This window comes from Theropithecus gelada, chromosome 2 (assembly GCF_003255815.1).
Source record: "Theropithecus gelada isolate Dixy chromosome 2, Tgel_1.0, whole genome shotgun sequence".
Classification (NCBI taxonomy): domain Eukaryota; kingdom Metazoa; phylum Chordata; class Mammalia; order Primates; family Cercopithecidae; genus Theropithecus; species Theropithecus gelada.
In genome coordinates, this window is record NC_037669.1 from 49,896,388 (window position 1) to 49,915,829 (window position 19,442).

Below are 19,442 nucleotides of genomic sequence, written 5' to 3' on the forward strand. Positions count from 1 at the left end.
GAGCACGCGATTGGCTGAGGCGCGCGCGCGCACCGGAACGCCGCGGCCGGCGCTCGGTCCATCCGGCCCGTGGGCTGCGGGGCCCCGGGCAGCGGTGACTGCGGCCGGGCGGGCGGATGTGTGGCTTAAATGGCGCAGGCGTCGGGGCCTAGAGGCTGAAGGGCTGGTCGTCTTAAAAACTCGTGGACGTCGCGCACGGTTCCCCGGAAGCGGGCCCGCCCCTCCGGGTAACCGCGAGCTTCTCGCGGCTGGATGGGGATCGTCCTCGCAGTGGCGGCCTCCACACTGGCCTCCCGCTTAGCCGAGGCTTCTGGAAGGCTCGCAAAGTGTCTGTTGATGGAAGAAGCCGGGCCCTGACTGGCGCGACGGATTCCCGCAGCCGCTCAGCAGAGCGTCTGTAGGTCGGAAGTGGGGGTTATATTGGGTGGGTATTGAGCTCTTCGGCCCTTCCTCGGTACAGAGTTTTTAATTTAGCTTCTAATGGACTAAAGATGCGCCCGCTCTGGCCATCTCAGGTGAAGTGTTGAAACGTCCCAGAACCTGTAATTTTTGGTTTCTTAGTAAATATACGGTCCAGATCTTGTGTAAGTCCATGCCCCTCCTCAAGATTTGGAAGTAGTGAATGGTAATAGGTAGGGATGTGTAAAGCAGCTTTTAGCAGCATCATTTATATTTATATGAAGAAAAAGGCCTGTTTTGATCTTAAACTTTTGGGCTGTAGGTTTTCCTTACATATTTCTCTCTTTTATGTTGTGGTTTTAACTTGCCTGGGAAGGTGCAGCGCTTAGTTATCCTAAATGCCTGGAAGTGTTTAGGCTACAGCCTGCAGATCTTGTACTAACTGATTTTTTTTCTTCAGTTTTCTTTCTTATTAAGAATAAATATTGACTCCAGAATGGATGTTTTTGTTTGTTTGTTTCACACAGTATTCGTTTGGTTTTTTATCAGGATGACTCCAGCTTTTAGTATTTTTTTTTTCCATAGTCTTATAATATTTCTATTTGGTAAGAAATGTTTTAAACACACCTATTTCCCCTTCCTCCTTTTTCTTACCTTGAAAAATTGGGAAAATAACTGGGTTCGTTTTGTCATGGTGAAGCACGGATCTTGAAATTGGAAGGGGCCTTAAGAGAATGCGGTCAAATTTTTTTGTTGCGGAAAGCTTTTCCGATTTTAGGGGTGAAGTGGGTGAGAACTAGAAAGGTCAAGTGATGTGCCTGAGATGCAAAAGCAATTGCAGTTTTTGCATTGTTGAAATTTGCTGTTTGATATTGGAATACATTCTTAAATGTGGATCATTTTAATGCACATTTCTCACTTTATTTTTTTTGCTAATGACTTATTACTTGCTGTTTATTTTAGAATATGCTTTTTGTTTGACATCAAAAAATTGGAGCAGTTTTCTTATTCGAGTTCAAAATGGGTCATAAAGCAGCGAAGACAACTCAAAACATCAGTAACACATTTGGCCCAGGAACTGCTAACAAACATACAGTTCAGTGGTGACTTAAGAAGTTTTGCAAAGGAGAGAGCCTTGAAAATGAGGAACATGATGGCGAGCCATGGGAAGTTGACAACGACCAATTGAGAGCAATCATAGAACTACATGAAAAATCGCAGAAGAACTCAGCGTTTACTCTTCTGGGGTCATTAGGGTTGTTTGGCATTTGAAGCAAATTGGAAAGGTGAAAAAGCTTGATAAATGGGTGCCTCATGAGCTGAGTGAAAATCAAAACTATTGTTTTGAAGTGTAGTCTTTTATCCTGTGCAACAACAGCAGACCATTTCTCAATCGGATTGTGACATGCAATGAAAAGTGGATTTTATACGACAGCCAGTTCAGTGGTTGGACCAAGAAGCAGCTCCAAAGCAGTTCCCAAAGCCAAACTTGCACCAAAAAAAGGTCATGGTCACTGTTTGGTGGTCTGCTGCCAGTCTGATCCACTACAGTTTTCTGAATCCTGGCGAAACTATTACATCTGAGAAGTATGCTCAGCAAATTGATAAGATGCACCGAAAACTGCAATGCCTGCAGCAGCATTGGTCGACAGAAAGGGCCCAATTCGACAACACCTGACTGCATGGCCCACAACCAACGCTTCAAAAGTTGAAGGAATTGAGCTACGAAGTTTTGCCTCATCCTTTATATTCACCTGACCTTTCGCCAACTGACTACCACTTCTTCTAGCATCTTGACAACTTTTTGCAGGGAAAACACTTCAGCAGGATGCAGAAAATGCTTTCCAAGAGTTTCTCAAATCCTGAAGCATGGATCTTTATGCTACAGGGATAAATAAACATTTCTCATTGGCAAAAGTGTGTTGACTGTAATGGTTCCTGTTTTCATTAATAAAATATGTTTGAGCCTAGTTACAATGATTTAAAATTCGCAGTCTGGAAATTGACTTTTGCACCAACCTAATATTTCGATGGTAAATCCTTGCAAACATGGAAACTGCATTTGGCCCAGTGGTTGTGTATTCTTCCTTTTTTTAATAGATGGCATTGGCTGAGCATGGTGGCTCACGCCTGTAATCCCAGCACTTTGGGAGGGTGAGGTGGATGGATCACCTGAGGTCAGGAGTTCAAGACCAACCTGGCCAGCATGATAAAACCCCATCTCTACTAAAAATATAAAACAAAATTGCTACACGTGGTGGCAGGCATCTGTAATTCCAGCTACTTTCGGAGGCTGCAACAGGAGAATCATTTGAACCTAGGAGGTGGATGTTGCAGTGAGCTGAGATGGCACCATTGCACTCCAGCCTGGGTGACAAGTGAAATTCTGTCTCAAAAAAAAAAAAAAAAAAAAGTTGGGGTCTCGCTGTGTTGACCAGGCTGGTCTCGAACTCCTGGCCTCAAATGATCCTCCCATCTTGGCCTCCCAAAGTGTTAGGATTACAGGCGTGAGCCACCGCACCCTGCCTGGTTGTATACTCCTTCAAAACTTAAGTTTTTAATGTTAAATCCTGCTTCTAGATACATTGTAAAAATTCACCTATCAATGAGTTTTTTTATTAAAAACATTGCAATTATACTGGACTTTAAATACTAAGCAATAATTAAGGCTTCGATGTTGGTTTATAGTTTTCTCATTTCTTTCATTTAATAGCTCTGTAAAATGAAGCAGTTACTTCCATTTTCCTGAGGTGCAGAAACTGTGGCCCAGATAAGTTGAGCGACCTGTACAGTGTTACAGGTCCAATAGGTGAGACTGGGGCTCTGATCTAGTCCCTTTGACATTAAAGTTTGTGCGGTAAACCAGCTATGTCAGTTTGCCACATCTGTAATAGTGTTCAATAAATTTTCACTTAAAGGTTTAATATTAAAATAGTAGCAAGAATTCATAATCTTAATTGGCTTTAACAGCTTTTTTTCCCCTGAAAACAGATGCATATGTACACATGCACACAGATTGCTTGCAATACCAGCACATAGGCCTTTGCACGTTGAAGTCAGCACTCCTGTGGTGCCTTTTTTGGGCGGGGGTGGGGGGGGCTGGCTTTTTTGACTGCAAGTCTTTTTGGATAGAACTTTATAGTTAGAAAGTAGCTTTCTAACACTTGGATGGGTTTTATAGGCACAAAAAACAAGTCTTATACTAGCTGTACTTTATTTTTTGAGTTCTTATTAATGGGCATCCATTTTTGCATTGACAGTGGTTTCAAGATTGCTTCATCAGCCTTTAAAGGATTCTTGGGCTAGGCGTGCACATCAGAACTGCAAGGTCCTCTGTTTCTGAAGCAGTAAGCTTTGGGTGTCTCGCATCAGCACTTTGACTGAGTTTCACAGATAATTCTGATGCATACTCCAGACCTGAACCACTGATCAGTTTGAAACCTGCATAACAAAGCCGAAAAAGTTTTGTTGCACCTTTTGAAATACAGTTAACTCTTTTACCATGCCGAAGATTATTCATTCAGAGAGACAGGTCCTTGCTTTGGAGCGATGATATATATCTGGCAGTACCCAGCCCTTGTGTGTGTGCATTAGCTCAGCACCTGCCCACACTACAAGCCCCCGTAGGATGTGTCTTGTCCTTCCCTGTTTCAGCCCTTAACACAATACGTGGTATAGAGTATGTAGTGGGCATTTGTTGAATGAATGCTTTTCCCAGTAGCAGTGTATTCATACAATATTAATAAAATTGTCCTCTGGTTTACAGATAAAAGTGAAAGCACTAAGTGCCCAGTGAGTAAGACCCAGGTGTTCTTCCTCCACCCCTAGTGGTCCCCTGGGCAGGTCTTTTTTTTGTGTGACACTCATGTAGTCAATCACTGATTTAACTTGTCTGTGAACTTGAGAGCAGGAACTGTTCCATAGTTTCATTAGCACAGAGTAAACATGTTTGCCATGCAAAGTTATTTTGCATCTGCATTTAAGTGATGTTGAGTCAATGAAAAGTTTTGATTAAGCAATAGTTGTAGATGTGCTAAGTTTTTCAAATTACTAATATCAAGCGGAGATTATTTTTACTTGTAAAGGTATTGCTTTTGTGATAGCATAAATAATGGTTTTCCTTTTTTGTAATGTAAATTAATTGCTGGAAACTTTTGTATTCCCATAGACTGGGGAAGCTTAATTGCCTTTATAAGTACTTATGTACAACTTTGTATCAAATTTTCTGTAATAATTTATGCTTTATTACTATATATGTACTAATAATTTTATCTGACTTCTGTTTATATCATTTGTACAATTACATGGTTGTAAAATAAACTTTTAAACCTCACGTACTTGCTGTTAGCCACCCATCCCCTACCCCCTTTATTTAACTGTGGAATCTTAGCCAGGTACGGTGGCTCACGCCTGTAATCCCAGTGCTTTGGAAGACTGAGGCAGGTGGATTGCCTGAGTTTGAGACCAGCATGGGCAACAGGGCGAAACACCGTCTCCACTAAAAAATACAAAAATTAGTTGGGGGTAGCCTGCCCCTGTAGTTTCAGCTACTCAGGAGGCTGAGATAGGAGGATTGCTTGAGGCTAGGGAGGTAGGGAGGTCAAGGCTGCAGTAAGCCATGGTTGTGCCACTGCACTCCAGCCTGGGTGACAGAGCAAGACCCTGTCTCAGGAAAAAAAAAAAAAAAAGTATGGAATCTGGACAGATAGATATAATCTCTGAACACCAGATTGCATATTCCTTACACTTAACACTTTACCCTGTTTAATCTTATAATAACCTTATGAAGTAGATGGTATTATCCTGTTTTTACAGCTAAATGGACCGAGACCTAAACAGAGGATGACTCCTCCAAAGTTGCCTGGCTAGCAAGGGGTGGAACATTTATTGATAGCTCTTTCTGTTTGTTTCTTCTTTTCTGTCCTTGAGGGCTCTGAGAGGAAGAAAACTCTTCTACCTACCTCCATGCTCTGTCAAAGTCAAGCTCTAGCACAGCCTACCAGGCTATTTGGGGAGTCCTCAACTTCTATATAAATGGCCCTTCTTCCCAAGAGGAGAATAGAGAACGGCTGTTTTCCCTGTGGTGGATTAATGGTATGAGAATGCAGCAACACCAATAATGCATTTCCTAGCCTCTTCCTGAACTGCTTTTTTGAGACTCACACCCCTTTAGTCTCTGGGGCTTCCTGGGCCTTGAAAAAGTGTTACTTGCAAGTTGTACTTGGCTCAAATATCTAGAGTGGTAGTTCTGTCCTTTGAGATAGGCATGAACCTCTTTGAGAATCGGATGGAAAGTTATATTCTCAGAAAAATGCACTGACCTTTGATCCCTGTTTTTAGAGTATGTGTTGTTCCAAGGGATGTTTTTTGTTTTTTAAATGTTACCTAACTAGGAACTGTCTGTGTCAATCTTAAGGATAAGAGGTGGAAGGGAGAGTTCTACTGGTGAGCATGTAGACTCTTAGCCATTTGTTTTCAGTTAAGTATCATAACCTTGGTCTTAGCCATGCATGTGTCACTGAATCCCCAGCCTCTTCCAGTTCTTTTGTTCCCCTCCATCGCCCCTCCATCCCCCTACCAGAAAGAAAACTTATTTTCTGCTAGCGTGGGGCTAGGGAATCTTAGGATGTCATGATACCTCACAGAGATTCCTAACTGATCCTCCTGTCTTCAGTCCCACCCTGGCCTTCCAAGACACCTGTGCCTCCAGTTTGTGAGCCTCCAGGGGCAGAAGCCCTTTTGTGTCTTCACTGGCATCCTCATCTGAGGCACTTTGGTGATTATTTTCTCTGTGTCTGCATGTTATATCTTCCAAAAATGGGTTGACATTTTCTATACACTGTCTCCTCTGGAACTCTATCCTTTGGGTTATATCTTTTTATTCATTTGCTGGCTTTAGTGGATTTGAAGAGGCATCTAAGAAATGCATGTTTTCTAGTCTATTGCATAATTTATGCATAATCTATTGCATAATTAATCACACCCAAACTCAATGACCTAAAGACTCAACGGTCACTTTTTTTTTTTTTTTTTTTTAATGAAAATCTTTCTGGGCAAGGACTTCATGTCTAAAACACCAAAAGCAATGGCAAAAAAGCCAAAATTGACAAGTGGGATCTAATTAAAGAGCTTTTGCACAGCAAAAGAAACTACCATCAGAGTGAACAGGCAACCTACAGAATGGGAGAAAATTTTTGCAATCTACTCATCTGACAAAGGGCTAATATCCAGAATCTACAAAAAACTCAAACAAATTTACAAGAAAAAAACAACCCCATCAAAAAGCGGGCAAAGGATATGAACAGACACTTCTCAAAAGAAGACATTTATGCAGCCAACAAACACACGAAAAAATGCTCATCATCACTGGCCATCAGACAAATGCAAATCAAAACCACAATGAGATACCATCTTACACCAGTTAGAATGGCGATCATTAAAAAGTCAGGAAACAACAGGTGCTGGAGAGGATGTGGAGAAATAGGAACACTTTTACATTGTTGGCGGGACTGTAAACTAGTTCAACCATTGTGGAAGACAGTGTGGCGATTCCTCAAGGATCTAGAACTAGAAATACCATTTGACCCAGCCATCCCATTACTGGGTATATACCCAAAGGATTATAAATCATGCTGCTATAAAGACACATGCACACGTATGTTTATTGCGGCAGTAGTCACTATAGGGAACCAACCCAAATGTCCATCAATGATAGACTGGATTAAGAAAATGTGGCAAATATACACCATGGAATACTATGCAGCCACAAAAAAGGATGAGTTCATGTCCTTTGTAGGGACAGCGATGAAGCTGGAAACCATCATTCTCAGCAAACTGTCGCAAGGACAGAAAACAAAACACCACATGTTCTCACTCATAGGTGGGAATTGAACAATGAGATCACTTGGACACAGGGTGGGGAACATCACACACCGGAGCCTGTTGTGGGGTGGGGGGAGGGGGGAGGGATAGCATTAGGAGATATACCTAATGTAAATGAGGAGTTAATGGGTGCAGCACACCAACATGGCACATGTATACATGTGTAACAAACCTGCACATTGTGCACGTGTATCCTAGAACTTAAAGTATAATAAAAAAATAAATTCTTAAACCAAAAAGTAAAAAAAAAAAAGAAAATCTTTCAGTTCTAAGGGAGTCAAGTTGTTCTCTCTTGGCATCTCTCATAGTCACATCACTGGAGTCATCGGAACATCTCCCTTATACATCTGGGATTAATACTTGCTGTCAGTGTGAACACTGACATGTGGCACAAAATAAGATTCAGGGTCACATTGAGTAGTACTATAGCTGCATTTTAAAAAGAGCTAATTTTATGCCTATAATAACTTTCATAACTATATATGTTGGAATAATCAAGTCTTATGCTTTAGGGCATAGCTAATTACTGTAGCCTTCAAGAAGTCATTTATTTTTTTATGTATGCTGCTCACAACAGGATAGCTCCAATACACATTCATGAATTCTAGTGTGGCATTGTTAAGGGCTGGTAAGTACAGGCCACTGGATTTGAAGGGCCACAGACTTACTGGAGATGACAATTATTGAACATCCTGGTCTCCCACTTATATCTGTTACTTAGTTCTAAGGAGCATAGGGCTTATTGACTACACTTTATCACAAGATAGATTTTTGGATACAGCTGTTGATGAACATTCCAAAGATGAGATTTGAATATTGATGAGAACGAGGTCATTTAGGGCAGTTTACACTTGAGTGGGTAATCTTTATATATAAACAAGGGTAGTCATCACTGTTGAAAACATGCTTTAGGGCCACCTGGCATGAAACGTTTTAAAGTTCTACAATAGAATCTGAAAGAACTCTCAGTTCTGGGCCGGGCACGGTGGCTCACGCCTGTAATCCCAGCACTTTGGGAGGCCGAGACGGGCGGATCACGAGGTCAGGAGATCGAGACCATCCTGGCTAACACGGTGAAACCGCGTCTCTACTAAAAATACAAAAAACTAGCCGGGTGTGGTGGCGGGTGCCTGTAGTCCCAGCAACACAGGAGGCTGAGGCAGGAGAATGGCGCTAACCCGGGAGGCAGAGCTTGCAGTGAGCCGAGACTGCGCCACTGCATTCCAGCCTGGGCGACAGAGCGAGAGTCCGTCTAAAAAAAAAAAAAAACTCTCAGTTCTTGAAGGATTTTTATAATGTATAATTTATAAATACAGATAAATGGGGTTTTCTTTTAATTGCTACAGTATCCATTTCCGAATCAGAAGAATTTGTGTAAACTTTACCATGCTTTTTATATCTTTTTCCAAAACCTTGTTACAGTTTTGAAGCCAGCCAAAAAATAAAACTGGAAACATATTACATTTCCATCAATTTTGCAACCCATTTCCAGAGTTTGAAAAACATCGCTCCAAGCGGAGAAAAAAAAACCAAAAAACTTGTTTTCAGCTTTCTTCATACAGATTTTATTTTGTGCAAGCCTCTCTTTTGCTCTTGTAGAAGTGCTGCCTCTCTACACTGGCTCTGTCACAACAGCAGCATGAAAGACAATCAAAATTAGAGAATGAGGCATGTCGTCATTCTGCTGTCAACACAGAATGTCCCTTCCAGTATGACAGCTCCAAATGATCTGTACAAGGAAGATCCCAAGTCCATGTAGAGAATTTGTTCTGCAGAATCTCTCATGTGATCACTGAGATATTATGAGGGTGGTCATAGGGTCATCAAGCTTCTCCAGAGGAGTTTTGTGGAAGGGGATGTTTAACCAGCTGGGTGCCACGTTGGTGGTAGTCCTCTGTCTACCTCAGACTGGTTTTCCTCCTCAAATATTACCGTGGGCGTGTATTTCTCCTGTAACGTTTGGCATAGTGTCATAGTCTAAAAGGCTTCTTGTAATCTTGTCTGATGGTACCAGTGCCAGTTCTCATGCCTTATAACATTTTCAGATACTCTTGGGTCTCACTTTCTTCAGCTAAGGATCTGAATATTCACTGCAGATAACACCTGTAAACTGCCACTTCTACCACAGACTCAGTCTGGTGACAAACTGAGGTCACTGCCAATATCTGAACTAAGTTTTTATTTGTTATTCACGGTGGCTGAGCTACCACCTCCTCTATCCTTCCTCCTACCTCCCTCCATCCTGCCTGTGCACATTATCTCCTGAGGTGCTTGTAGAAACTGAAGATGCCTGGGCCCCACCCCAGACTACCTACCCACAGGGAACCCCAGGAGGTGAGGTGTGGGCCACAGGAGGAGCCTTGAGGAAGTCCCCTCTGGCTCTCGTAGAGGAGCAGCCAGAGAGCCAGAGGGGACTTCCTCAAGGCTTCTCCTGTGGCAGGGAGGAGCACTCTTGGTAGAGTGGGGCACTACCAAGGATGGGACAGCTTTGGTAGAGTGGTCTCATTCTGTATGTTGCAAATTTGTGATCTCTCACCCCAGACACACTGCTCTGACTTCACATGACCCACAGGCTCTGGAGTGTGCACTGCTTGCATTGCCTTATGCTTCTGAAAATAGTCCCCCTCCCCTGGAGGTGCATCCCCTAGGACACAGAGGTGTTCTGTGAACATGCACACACTCTTTTTCTTGGAACTGGTGCAGCAAGGGTATGATGGCTGCCTTCCCAATACAAGACTTGGCAATTCACATAGAACACATGTTAACCATAACCTTCAGACTTGTCATATATGATACAGATTTAATGATTTTTGCTTGGATAATGAAATGCAAAATTGAGTTTGTCTTAGTGTCCTATTTATTCTGACTTCAGAGGAAAAGGTCCTACTGATTGATCCTCTGCAGCCAGAGATTTCTGTCAAATTTAGGAAATAATTCACATTGCAGGTGTCAGAGAATTGCTCCCAGTATCAGCTTATACACGTTCGAAAGAGACATTATAGTGAAGCAGTTACAAAGGTGGACTTTGCCAATTTTGTGTGTGACCCTGGACCGGTGACTTCATGTTTCTAATCCCATTTCCTTATGTGCAAAATAGGGGTAATAACTCAACTTACCTCAACAGGTCCCTGGGAGAATTAAATGAAATAACAGGGTTAAAGTGCTAAACATTTCTTTGTTGCTAATAATCATACAAAGGTCTGCTATGAGCCTGAGAGGTCAGTACTGTTTTGCTACTGATTTAACAATTGTGTTTGATTAGGAGCCTAAAAGATCAATGATTATCAAATCAGTTTTCCCTGTGCCACTTACCTTAATACTTAGCAAACATATATAATAGATGCCTAAATAATTGCCCTGTAAATATTGTTACAGATCATACCCAAAATACAGGAAAAAGCATAGCCCTTGCATGCTGTTAATCCAAACTATAGTCTTTCCGGAAGATTTGGTGCAGAGAGTGGACACTGGTGAATCCCCAGCAGCTGCACCCACAGCTGACTGTTCAGTGCCAATCATGGTGGTCCCTCTTACAGAGATTAGGCTCAGGAGTTGGCAGGTGTAAGTGTGAACCTGGAGAACAGGAAGGGCCTGTGGGTGCTTCTAAGAAAAATCTAGCTACAAGAAGCCAAGCTGTCCCTCCTTGGTGGCTGTCAACAGGGAGTTTTATAGTGTAGCCCCAACCATCAATGGCAGTCAGCAATAAACTGCTTGGGAACCAAACCTGGAATCAAGCTGACACTGCATGGCAAGTCAGAATAACCAAATCCTCCTGCTTTTGGATTTCCTTTTAACTGATTTCCAAATTGTGTAAACCAGATTGAGATTGGTTTCCATTTACTTGCTGCTGAAAATAGACTTCTTAGTGTATATATATCTGTCCTCTCCACTGACCATTAATGTGTGGAGGCACAGAAGCTTCCATGATCACAGAAACCACAAAACAGGCTGGGGGATGTGGCTCATGCCTGTAATCCCTGTATTTTGGGAGACCAAGGCAGGTAGATTGCTTGAGCCTAGAAGTTCAAGACCAGCCTGGACAACATAGTGAGACCCAATCTCTACAAAAAAAATAGCTGGGCGTGGTGGCACATGCCTGTGGGCACAGCTACTTTGGAAGGCTGAGGCGGGAGGATCGCTTGAGCCTGGGAGGTCGAGGCTACAGCGAGCCATGACTGCACCACTGCACTCCAGCCTGGGTGACAGAGAGAGACCCCATCTCAAAAAAAAAAAAAAAAAAAAGAAAGAAAGAAGAAAAGAAAAAAAGAAAAACCAAGAAATACAGGCTGAATCAACAGAAGAATATTCCAGCACGTTGTTGACTGTCCTGCATCAGAAAGAAACTCAGGTTCCAAGCCTGGTCCTACCACCTTAGCCCAGGTGGCCTCAGTCCCCATCTAGGGCTTGCTTCTGTGTTCAATGTATACTGCTGCTGAAAACAGAGCACACGAAAGGCTGGACTAGAGGAAAAAAGGACTCTGTCACCCTTCAGTTGCTGCAGCAGGGTTGCTGGGGTCCTCAGCACTGGCCTGCATGGTGCATGCCCAAAGATCAGAGCAAGCATCAGCCCGTCAGGCCACACATTTTCCCAGAACCAGGCTGCATACAAGGGAGAGTAAGTCTATTAGCTAGTCAGCCTGCTCAGAAAAACTTAAAGCATATTTCTGATATGTAAAGGAATTATTATTATTAGAGACCGGGACTTGCTCTGTTGCTCAGGCTGGAGAGCAGTGGCGTCAACCTCCTAGGCTCAAGTGATCCTGCCTCAGCCTCCCAAGTAGCTGGGACTACAGACGTACATCACCACACCTGGCTACTTTTTGTATTTTTAGTAGAGACAGAGTTTCGCCATGTTGCCCAAGCTGGTCTTGAACCCCTGGGCACAAGCAATCCGCCTGCCTTGGCCTCCCAAAGTGTTGGGATTACAGGCGTGAGCCACTGTGCTCAGCCAAAAGAATTATTAGGACCCAGGAACACACACTACTGTGTATGTTTCTGGTGTGCTTTGTATTAGTAATAAGGAACAAAATTCTTCCTACTTACTAAGACCAATCCAGACTGAAGAAACACATTCAATCTGCAGGGAAAGTGTAAAGCCAGTATTCATGTGAAATAGGTGCTGCTTGTTTTCAGTAAAACTTTTGAGTTTTATTATAAACCTTTATTGATTCTGAGAAGCAGGCAGAGGCCAACCCTGCAAAGGTCTGTGCTTTCCTGAGGTAATTAAAATGAAAGAGAAGATTAGATTCCATGACCAGTTTAACCTTACTGTGTTAGGGTTTCTCTTCCTTGCCATTTTCTTTTCTTTTCTTTTCTTTTCTTTTCTTTTCTTTTTTTGAGACATGATCTCATTGGGTCACCAGGGTAGAGTGCAGTGTCATGATCATAACTCACTGTAGTCGTGACCTCCTGGGCTCAAGCAATCCTCCTGTCTCAGCCTCCTAAGTAGCTAGGACTATAGGCATGAGCCACTATGCCTGGCTGATTTTTAATTTAGAGATGGGGTCTCACTATATTGCCCAGGCTGGTCTAGAACTCCGAGGCTCAAACAGTCCTCCTGCCTCAGCCTTCCAAAGTGCTGGGATTACAGGCATGAGCCACCATACCTGGCCCCAATTTTCATGGATAAGGAAAAAGGTCTTCTGTGTATTGTCTTCATTTTGTACTGTTAAAGAGCAGGGCCCACTTTAACAAACTTTAATAAACTTTAATAAACCAGTGGGGAAGGGCATGGTGTTATTATACAAAGTAAAAGTAAAGTTATGGGCTCTGCTCTTTTCAGACCGCTTTCACAAACATTCCATTTGTGCCTTTTCCCCTGAACCTGTGGGAGAAGCTAGAATGAGCTCCATGTAATAGAAGACACCAAAGCTCAGAGCAACTTGAGTGGCTTGTCTGTGCTGCTTCTTCCTGATAAACATGGCCTTTGCCGGGGGTGCACAGTGAAGGGGCTGCTCTGTGCCCAGGGAGCAGAGGGGCAGAGCAGGTATTACGGGGGACTTCGAGCAGCATCTCCATGGTGTCATGGCTGGTTATTTCCCCAGCATCTGGATCCAGTGGGAAGGAGCACCCTCTGACCAGGTGGGGTGGCTTCATCCCCAGTAGAAAAGGTAGTAGAAATTACACTGAAATGAGTACACAAAGAACCACAAGAAGGACACGTAATACAAGGTCCAGATAAAAGGTGATCCCTTGCCCAGTCACACATGAGCCCCTGCCAGCTTCCTTTTACAAAACCCATCCAGTGTGTTTTTCATCTATAACCCAGACATTTTTATTAGGGTAACTATTCACTGAGAAATAAAAGCCCTATTACCTCTTTACAGGGCATCCAAAATAGGATAATACAAAGTAAAAGAGGCCTTCTGATGACTTTCAGACCCGTAATTCTATCTGGAACTCAGAAACTGACCATGGGCGGCGACATAAGCAGACCGGGGAAACTACCCCTGCCTGGTACTGAAGTCCTGCTCTGCTCAACAGCCCTAGAAAGCCCATTTCAGTGTCTGATGATGAAAATGATTCAGTTGGAACTAAGCCCTCAAAAATTAACAAAAATACTGTCTAATCACTTAGTTTGAATCATTAGTTATATGTTTAATGCAAACATTTTAAAACAACTGCAAACTGGAAAAAAGATTTCCCCTGAAAATATTTAATGCAAGTAAGTCCTGGAGATGGTGCTTTTTATAAAAAGTTTGTCAGCAAATGCCCTTTTTTGTAGGGGACAGGGCAGCAACAGAATGGGGACAGGATATCAGACAATTGATTTTTATTGCAATAAGAGTAACAAGGAATCCCACCCCTCACATGCTCTTTGCTTTATGTAAAAACCTGTCCAGCAGAATGAGCAACAGTCACCCTGTTGCTCCAATTTAGCCCCAAGTGCCCATAGAACAGCCTCAGGCCACAACTTCTGTGCTCCCTCGCTATGTCCAGAGCTATCTGCCAAGACCAGGAATTCACCTTTGGAGTCTAACTTGTTTTCTCTTTTTTTCACCTCTCAAAAAATAAAAAGCCTTCAGTAATACAGCCCAAGGATTACCATGTGTCTAAAAGAAGGATAGATTCCCATAAACAATGTTGTCAGCTTGAGTGAGGTAAACACAGGAAGGCACACAATAAATTAAAGCAGACCCTGACTCTTCAGAGGCTCTGCGGTGACCTCTGGGGGCCAGATCTGCCAGTGGCTGCGTTTCCAGCGCTGACATAGTGTTGAGGACTGCTCTGGGGAGGCGGGACCCCTCCTTTTATAAGTTACGTTAGTATACAGGTCGCAAGGTCAGCTGGAGGAGAAAATCCTTCCCCTCCTATCTGGTGGGGCGCAGCCCCTCTAAAGTGATGTGTGCTTGCACACCAGCAAGCCACAGCCAGGTCTGCACAAATCAATTTTATGTACACCCTCATTAGAAAACTGATGGCACATTAGTCCACAGGATTCCATCTGTTATTGACTTAAGTAAATCACTTAGAAAACACAAAATTGGAGGTTGCAGCTCCGTAAAATAATAAAGTGCTTTCGATGAGAGTAGCTGTTACTGATAGCTTCTCATTTCACCTGAGGCACCACAATCCATTTTTGAAAGGTGATTATCATGAGTAAAAACTGTAAGAGCTTCTTTCTACTAAAAAGCCTGCATTTCTAAATGTACTTTTCTATTGGTTTCCACATCTTCATCTTACTAAATTTTAACTCACTGTGGGTAAGGAAATAGTTTATTACCGGGTGGCGGGTGGGGGTGGCGGTGGAAAACACAGAAAAGGAGAGGTCCATAAATATCCCTTAAGGGCTCCACTCATGAAGATGTTGGCAAGGGAAGGAGAGTGGTGGGGAGGTTATAGCAAAAAAGGTCAGGCCTCATTGCTGAATCCAGGTGTGTGTCCGGATGAGTTGAGCCACAGCTTAGCTTCTAAAAGCATTCACATATTGACCTAAGAATTTGTTACAAGTCCACATGCTTGATAACTGCTATAACACACTCGCATCTTCCATGACCTCGATCCACCTATAAAACAGAACAGAGAGGACATTTGGTTTTGTGGCTCTGCCTATGACTCTGCTCACAGAACCTAGAAATGACTGGACTAGATTCCTCTTAGTTTGAAGTCAAGGACCATGTCGTATTCATACTTGTTTCTCAAACATGTTTTCCATATTTAGCAAAAGGCCTGGAACACAGTGCAAAAGTTTACTGAATCAATGCATGCTTGATTCATGAATGAATCATGACAGTCTAAACATGATTGTGACAAAGAACAGGTAGTTCTGCAGTTCTGCTATGGCCCAAAGGGACCTAATGGGATAGGGTGAATGGAGCAGAACAGAAGCCAAAGCCCCAAGAAACGACTTGTTTCCTTCTGAGAGAACAAAAAGGTATAAGACTAATTAGTTATTTTGGTACCTCTGAGCTGAATTGGTATCTTCTGCTTTGAAGCTATAAAATAGGGTTTTCTTGTGGTAAAGGTGAAAAATAGGTCCTACTTCACTGCTGCTGCCCTCTTCCTTTTCTGGAGCAATGGTGAAACCTAGCAGAGGCATACTCTCCATGGCCACTTTGTCCTGCAGAGGACAGAAGGAAAAACTGACATTAAACACCGCACTCTGCATAGTCATTTACTGTTATCTCCAATCTGAGATGCGTGAAGAGTGCCTCTGTGTGGGATGTGCTTTGGCACCTGGGGGTTAACACCAACAAACTGTTGACCCTCACTTCCCTCCAGGGCCAGCCCTGAGGAAGGAAAGAAACTCAACACTGGCTGGGCATGGTGGCTCATGCCTGTAATCCCAGCACTTTGGGAGGCCGAGGCGGGTGGATCACCTGAGGTCAGGAGTTCGAGACCAGCCTGGCCAACACGGTAAAATCCCATCTCTACTTAAAAATACAAAAATTAGCTGGGTGTGGTGGCAGGTGCCTGTAATCCCAGCTACTTGGGAGGCTGAGGCAGAAGAATGGCTTGAACCTGGGAGGCAGAGGTTGCAGTGAGCCGAGATCGCACCATTGCACCCCAGCCTGGGGGGCAGAGTGAGACTGTCTCCAAAAAGAAAAAAAAAAAAAAGAAACTCAACATACTGTGACAGTTTATCAGGGACCAGGCAGTTACATTTCATTATCTTTAATCTTCACAACAATCATATAATGTGTCACTCCCATTCTAAGAAGAAACCAAGGCTCAAAAAAGGTTAACTGCCCAAGATCACACAGCCATTAAGGAGCAGATCCAGAATTTGCACTCATGACCACCTTCTAACCCCACATTTTTTCCATAGATTTATCAGTCAGTGACTCAGTTTTGAAGTTACTTCTGATCACATATTCTGTACTCAGTCCTCCAAAACCTCATTTACAGTATTTCGATATGGAGCACTTACATTGTGCTATAAAGTTGCTAACAATTTGATGAGATGTACCCAAAGAACACAGATGGCTCTTACACATATAGTGCTCAGTGGAATAAGATTTTTATATATAGGTAAAGACATTTTTATGCACACTTATGTAAAAACATACATGTTCATAAACAATACGGACTTTGTAAAAACACATAAAGAGATGTAATTAAGCATATTAGAATGGTGGTGGGAGGAAGAAGAAGGGGACTACAGTTTGTGTATAGAAGAGAATCAAGCTGGGCACAGTGGCATGTACCTGTAGGCCCAGCTACACTCGAGTCCAAGGCAGGAGGACTGCTTGAGGCCAAGAATTTGAGTCCAGCCTGGACAACATAGCAAGACCTCATCCCTACAACCCCAGAAAACTAAGAAAAAAAATATTTTTTTAAAATAAAGGGAATCCTCAAAGATTGCTAGATCAGAAAAAATCTATGACAAAATTCAATGTCCATTCATGGTAAAAACAAAAACAGAAAAGCACAAACCTCTTAGCAAACTAGAGTAGAAGGAAACTTCATTAACTAACAAAGGGCATCTATAAAATACCTACAGCTAACATCATACTTAATAGTGAAACACCAAATGCTTTTCCCTTAAAATTGGAAACAAGGCAAGAGTGGTGTTCACTCTCATCAATTCAATTCAACATTGTACTGGAGGCCCTAACTATTATATTAAGGAAAGAAAAAGACAGACATATAGATGAGAAAAGAAGTAGAACTATTTGTGCTTGCAAAAAAACACAAAACTACTAGAACTAAAAATCAATTTAGAAAGGTCACAAGACAATCAGTTTTTATGTGTATATAGTAGCAGCAAACAACTAGAAAATAAACTCCTTTCAAAATGGCATCAAAAAAAGAGAAAATATTTAAAGATGTCTACACTAAAAACTACAAAACATTAAAAGATAATTCAAGGCTTAAATAAATGAAAATTTATGTACCATGTTCATGGACTGAAAGATTCAATATTACAATGCCAGCTCTCCCCAAATTGGTCTATAGATTCCATAATCACTATCATAGAAATTGATAAGTTTATATGAAAACGCAAAAGACCTAGAATGCCCAAAACATTCTGTTTGTTTGTTTTGTTTTTGAGACAGAGCCTGGGAAAAAAAAGTCTGGAGTGCAGTGATGTGATCTCAGCTCACTGCAACCTCTGCTTGCTGTGTTCAAGCGATTCTCACACCTCAGCTTCACAAGTAGCTGAGATTACAGGTATGCACCACCACACCTCCCTAATTTTTTCTATTTTTAGTAGAGACGGGGTTTCATTGTGTTGGCCAGGCTGGTCTTGAACTCTTGGCCTCAAGTGATCTGCCTGCCTTGGTCTCCCCCAAGTACTGGCAGTACAGGTGTAGGCACCTTTCCAGCCTCGAAACAGCCTTAAAAAAGAACCTGACTTCAAGTTATAGTATTTGAGACAGTTTGGTACTGGCATAACGATTGGTAAATATATGAATGGAACACAATGGAATGTCCAGAAATGGACCTCTATTTAGTCAATCATTTGAGATTTAACAAAGACACTGAAGCAATCCAATAGGGAGAGGCAAGTCTTTTCAACAAATGGTGCTGGAACAACTGGATATCCATAATGAAAAAAAGGACCCTCAACTCCCATGTCATACCATACACAAAAGTTAATTTGAGATAGACCTAGAAGTAAAAGCTAAAACATTAATGCTTTCAGAAAATAATAGAGGAAAATAACTTTGTAGCTTGCAATAGACAAAAATGCCTTAGCACACAAAAAGCAACGATCATAAAAGGAAACACTGACAAATAGACTTCCTCAAAGTTATAAACTGCTGTTCATCAAAAGATTCATTCATTCATTCATTTATTAGAAAATGAACAAGCAAGTCATGGACAGGGAGAGAATATTTGTAAAACATTTATCTGACAAAAGCCTGGTATACAGGATACAGAAAGAACTCCTATAACTCAATAACAGGTACAACCTACTTAAAAAAAATTAACAAGAGATCTGAATAGACACTTCTCAAATGGAAATGAGTGGCCAATAAGCACATGAAAGCAATCGTGTGCTTAATATCATTAGTTACTAGGGAAATCTAAATTAAAACCACATTGACTTACCTCAACACTCCCCACCGGAATGGCTAAAATTTTAAAGCCTGACAATACCAAGTGTTAGCAATGATGTGGAGCAACCAGAACTCAAATTCACACACTTTGTTGGGGGAGTGTAAAATGGCACACCACTTTGGAAAAAGGTCTTGCAATTCCTTATAAACCAAATATATGCCTGCCTTATGATCCATCAATTCCAATCCTAGGTAATGATCCAAATGAAATAAAAATTTATGTTCCTGCAAATACCGGTATGAAAATGTTTAAAGCAGGCCGGGCGCGGTGGCTCAAGCCTGTAATCCCAGCACTTTGGGAGGCCGAGACGGGCGGATCATGAGGTCAGGAGATCGAGACCATCCTGGCTAACACGGTGAAACCCCGTCTCTATTAAGAAATACAAAAAACTAGCCGGGCGAGGTGGCGGGCGCCTGTAGTCCCAGCTACTCGGGAGGCTGAGGCCAGAGAATGGCGTGAACCCGGGAGGCGGAGCTTGCAGTGAGCTGAGATCCGGCCACTGCACTCCAGCCTGGGTGACAGAGCCAGACTCCGTCTCAAAAAAAAAAAAAAAAAAAAGAAAATGTTTAAAGCAGCTTTATTCATAATCACCAAAGCCTAGAAGCAATCCAAATGTTCTTTGACTGGTGAACAGCTAAACAAAACTGGTATAG

At 42.4% G+C, this 19,442-nt stretch overlaps 1 protein-coding gene across 2 annotated transcripts in view; it reads right to left on the bottom strand.

Annotated features, from left to right (window-relative positions):
- Positions 1-13,920: 13,920 nt before the first annotated feature.
- Positions 13,921-19,442, bottom strand: part of FGD5 (FYVE, RhoGEF and PH domain containing 5) — a 116,411-nt gene continuing 110,889 nt past the window's right edge. For both annotated transcript variants that reach the window (XM_025375710.1, XM_025375709.1), the window contains 2 exons: positions 15,684-15,841; positions 13,921-15,287 (listed from right to left, as the gene is read on the bottom strand). In XM_025375710.1, the coding sequence (XP_025231495.1) occupies positions 15,251-15,287; positions 15,684-15,841 (195 nt within the window). In that variant the 3' untranslated portion in view covers positions 13,921-15,250. The remainder of the gene's footprint in view (positions 15,288-15,683; positions 15,842-19,442) is intronic.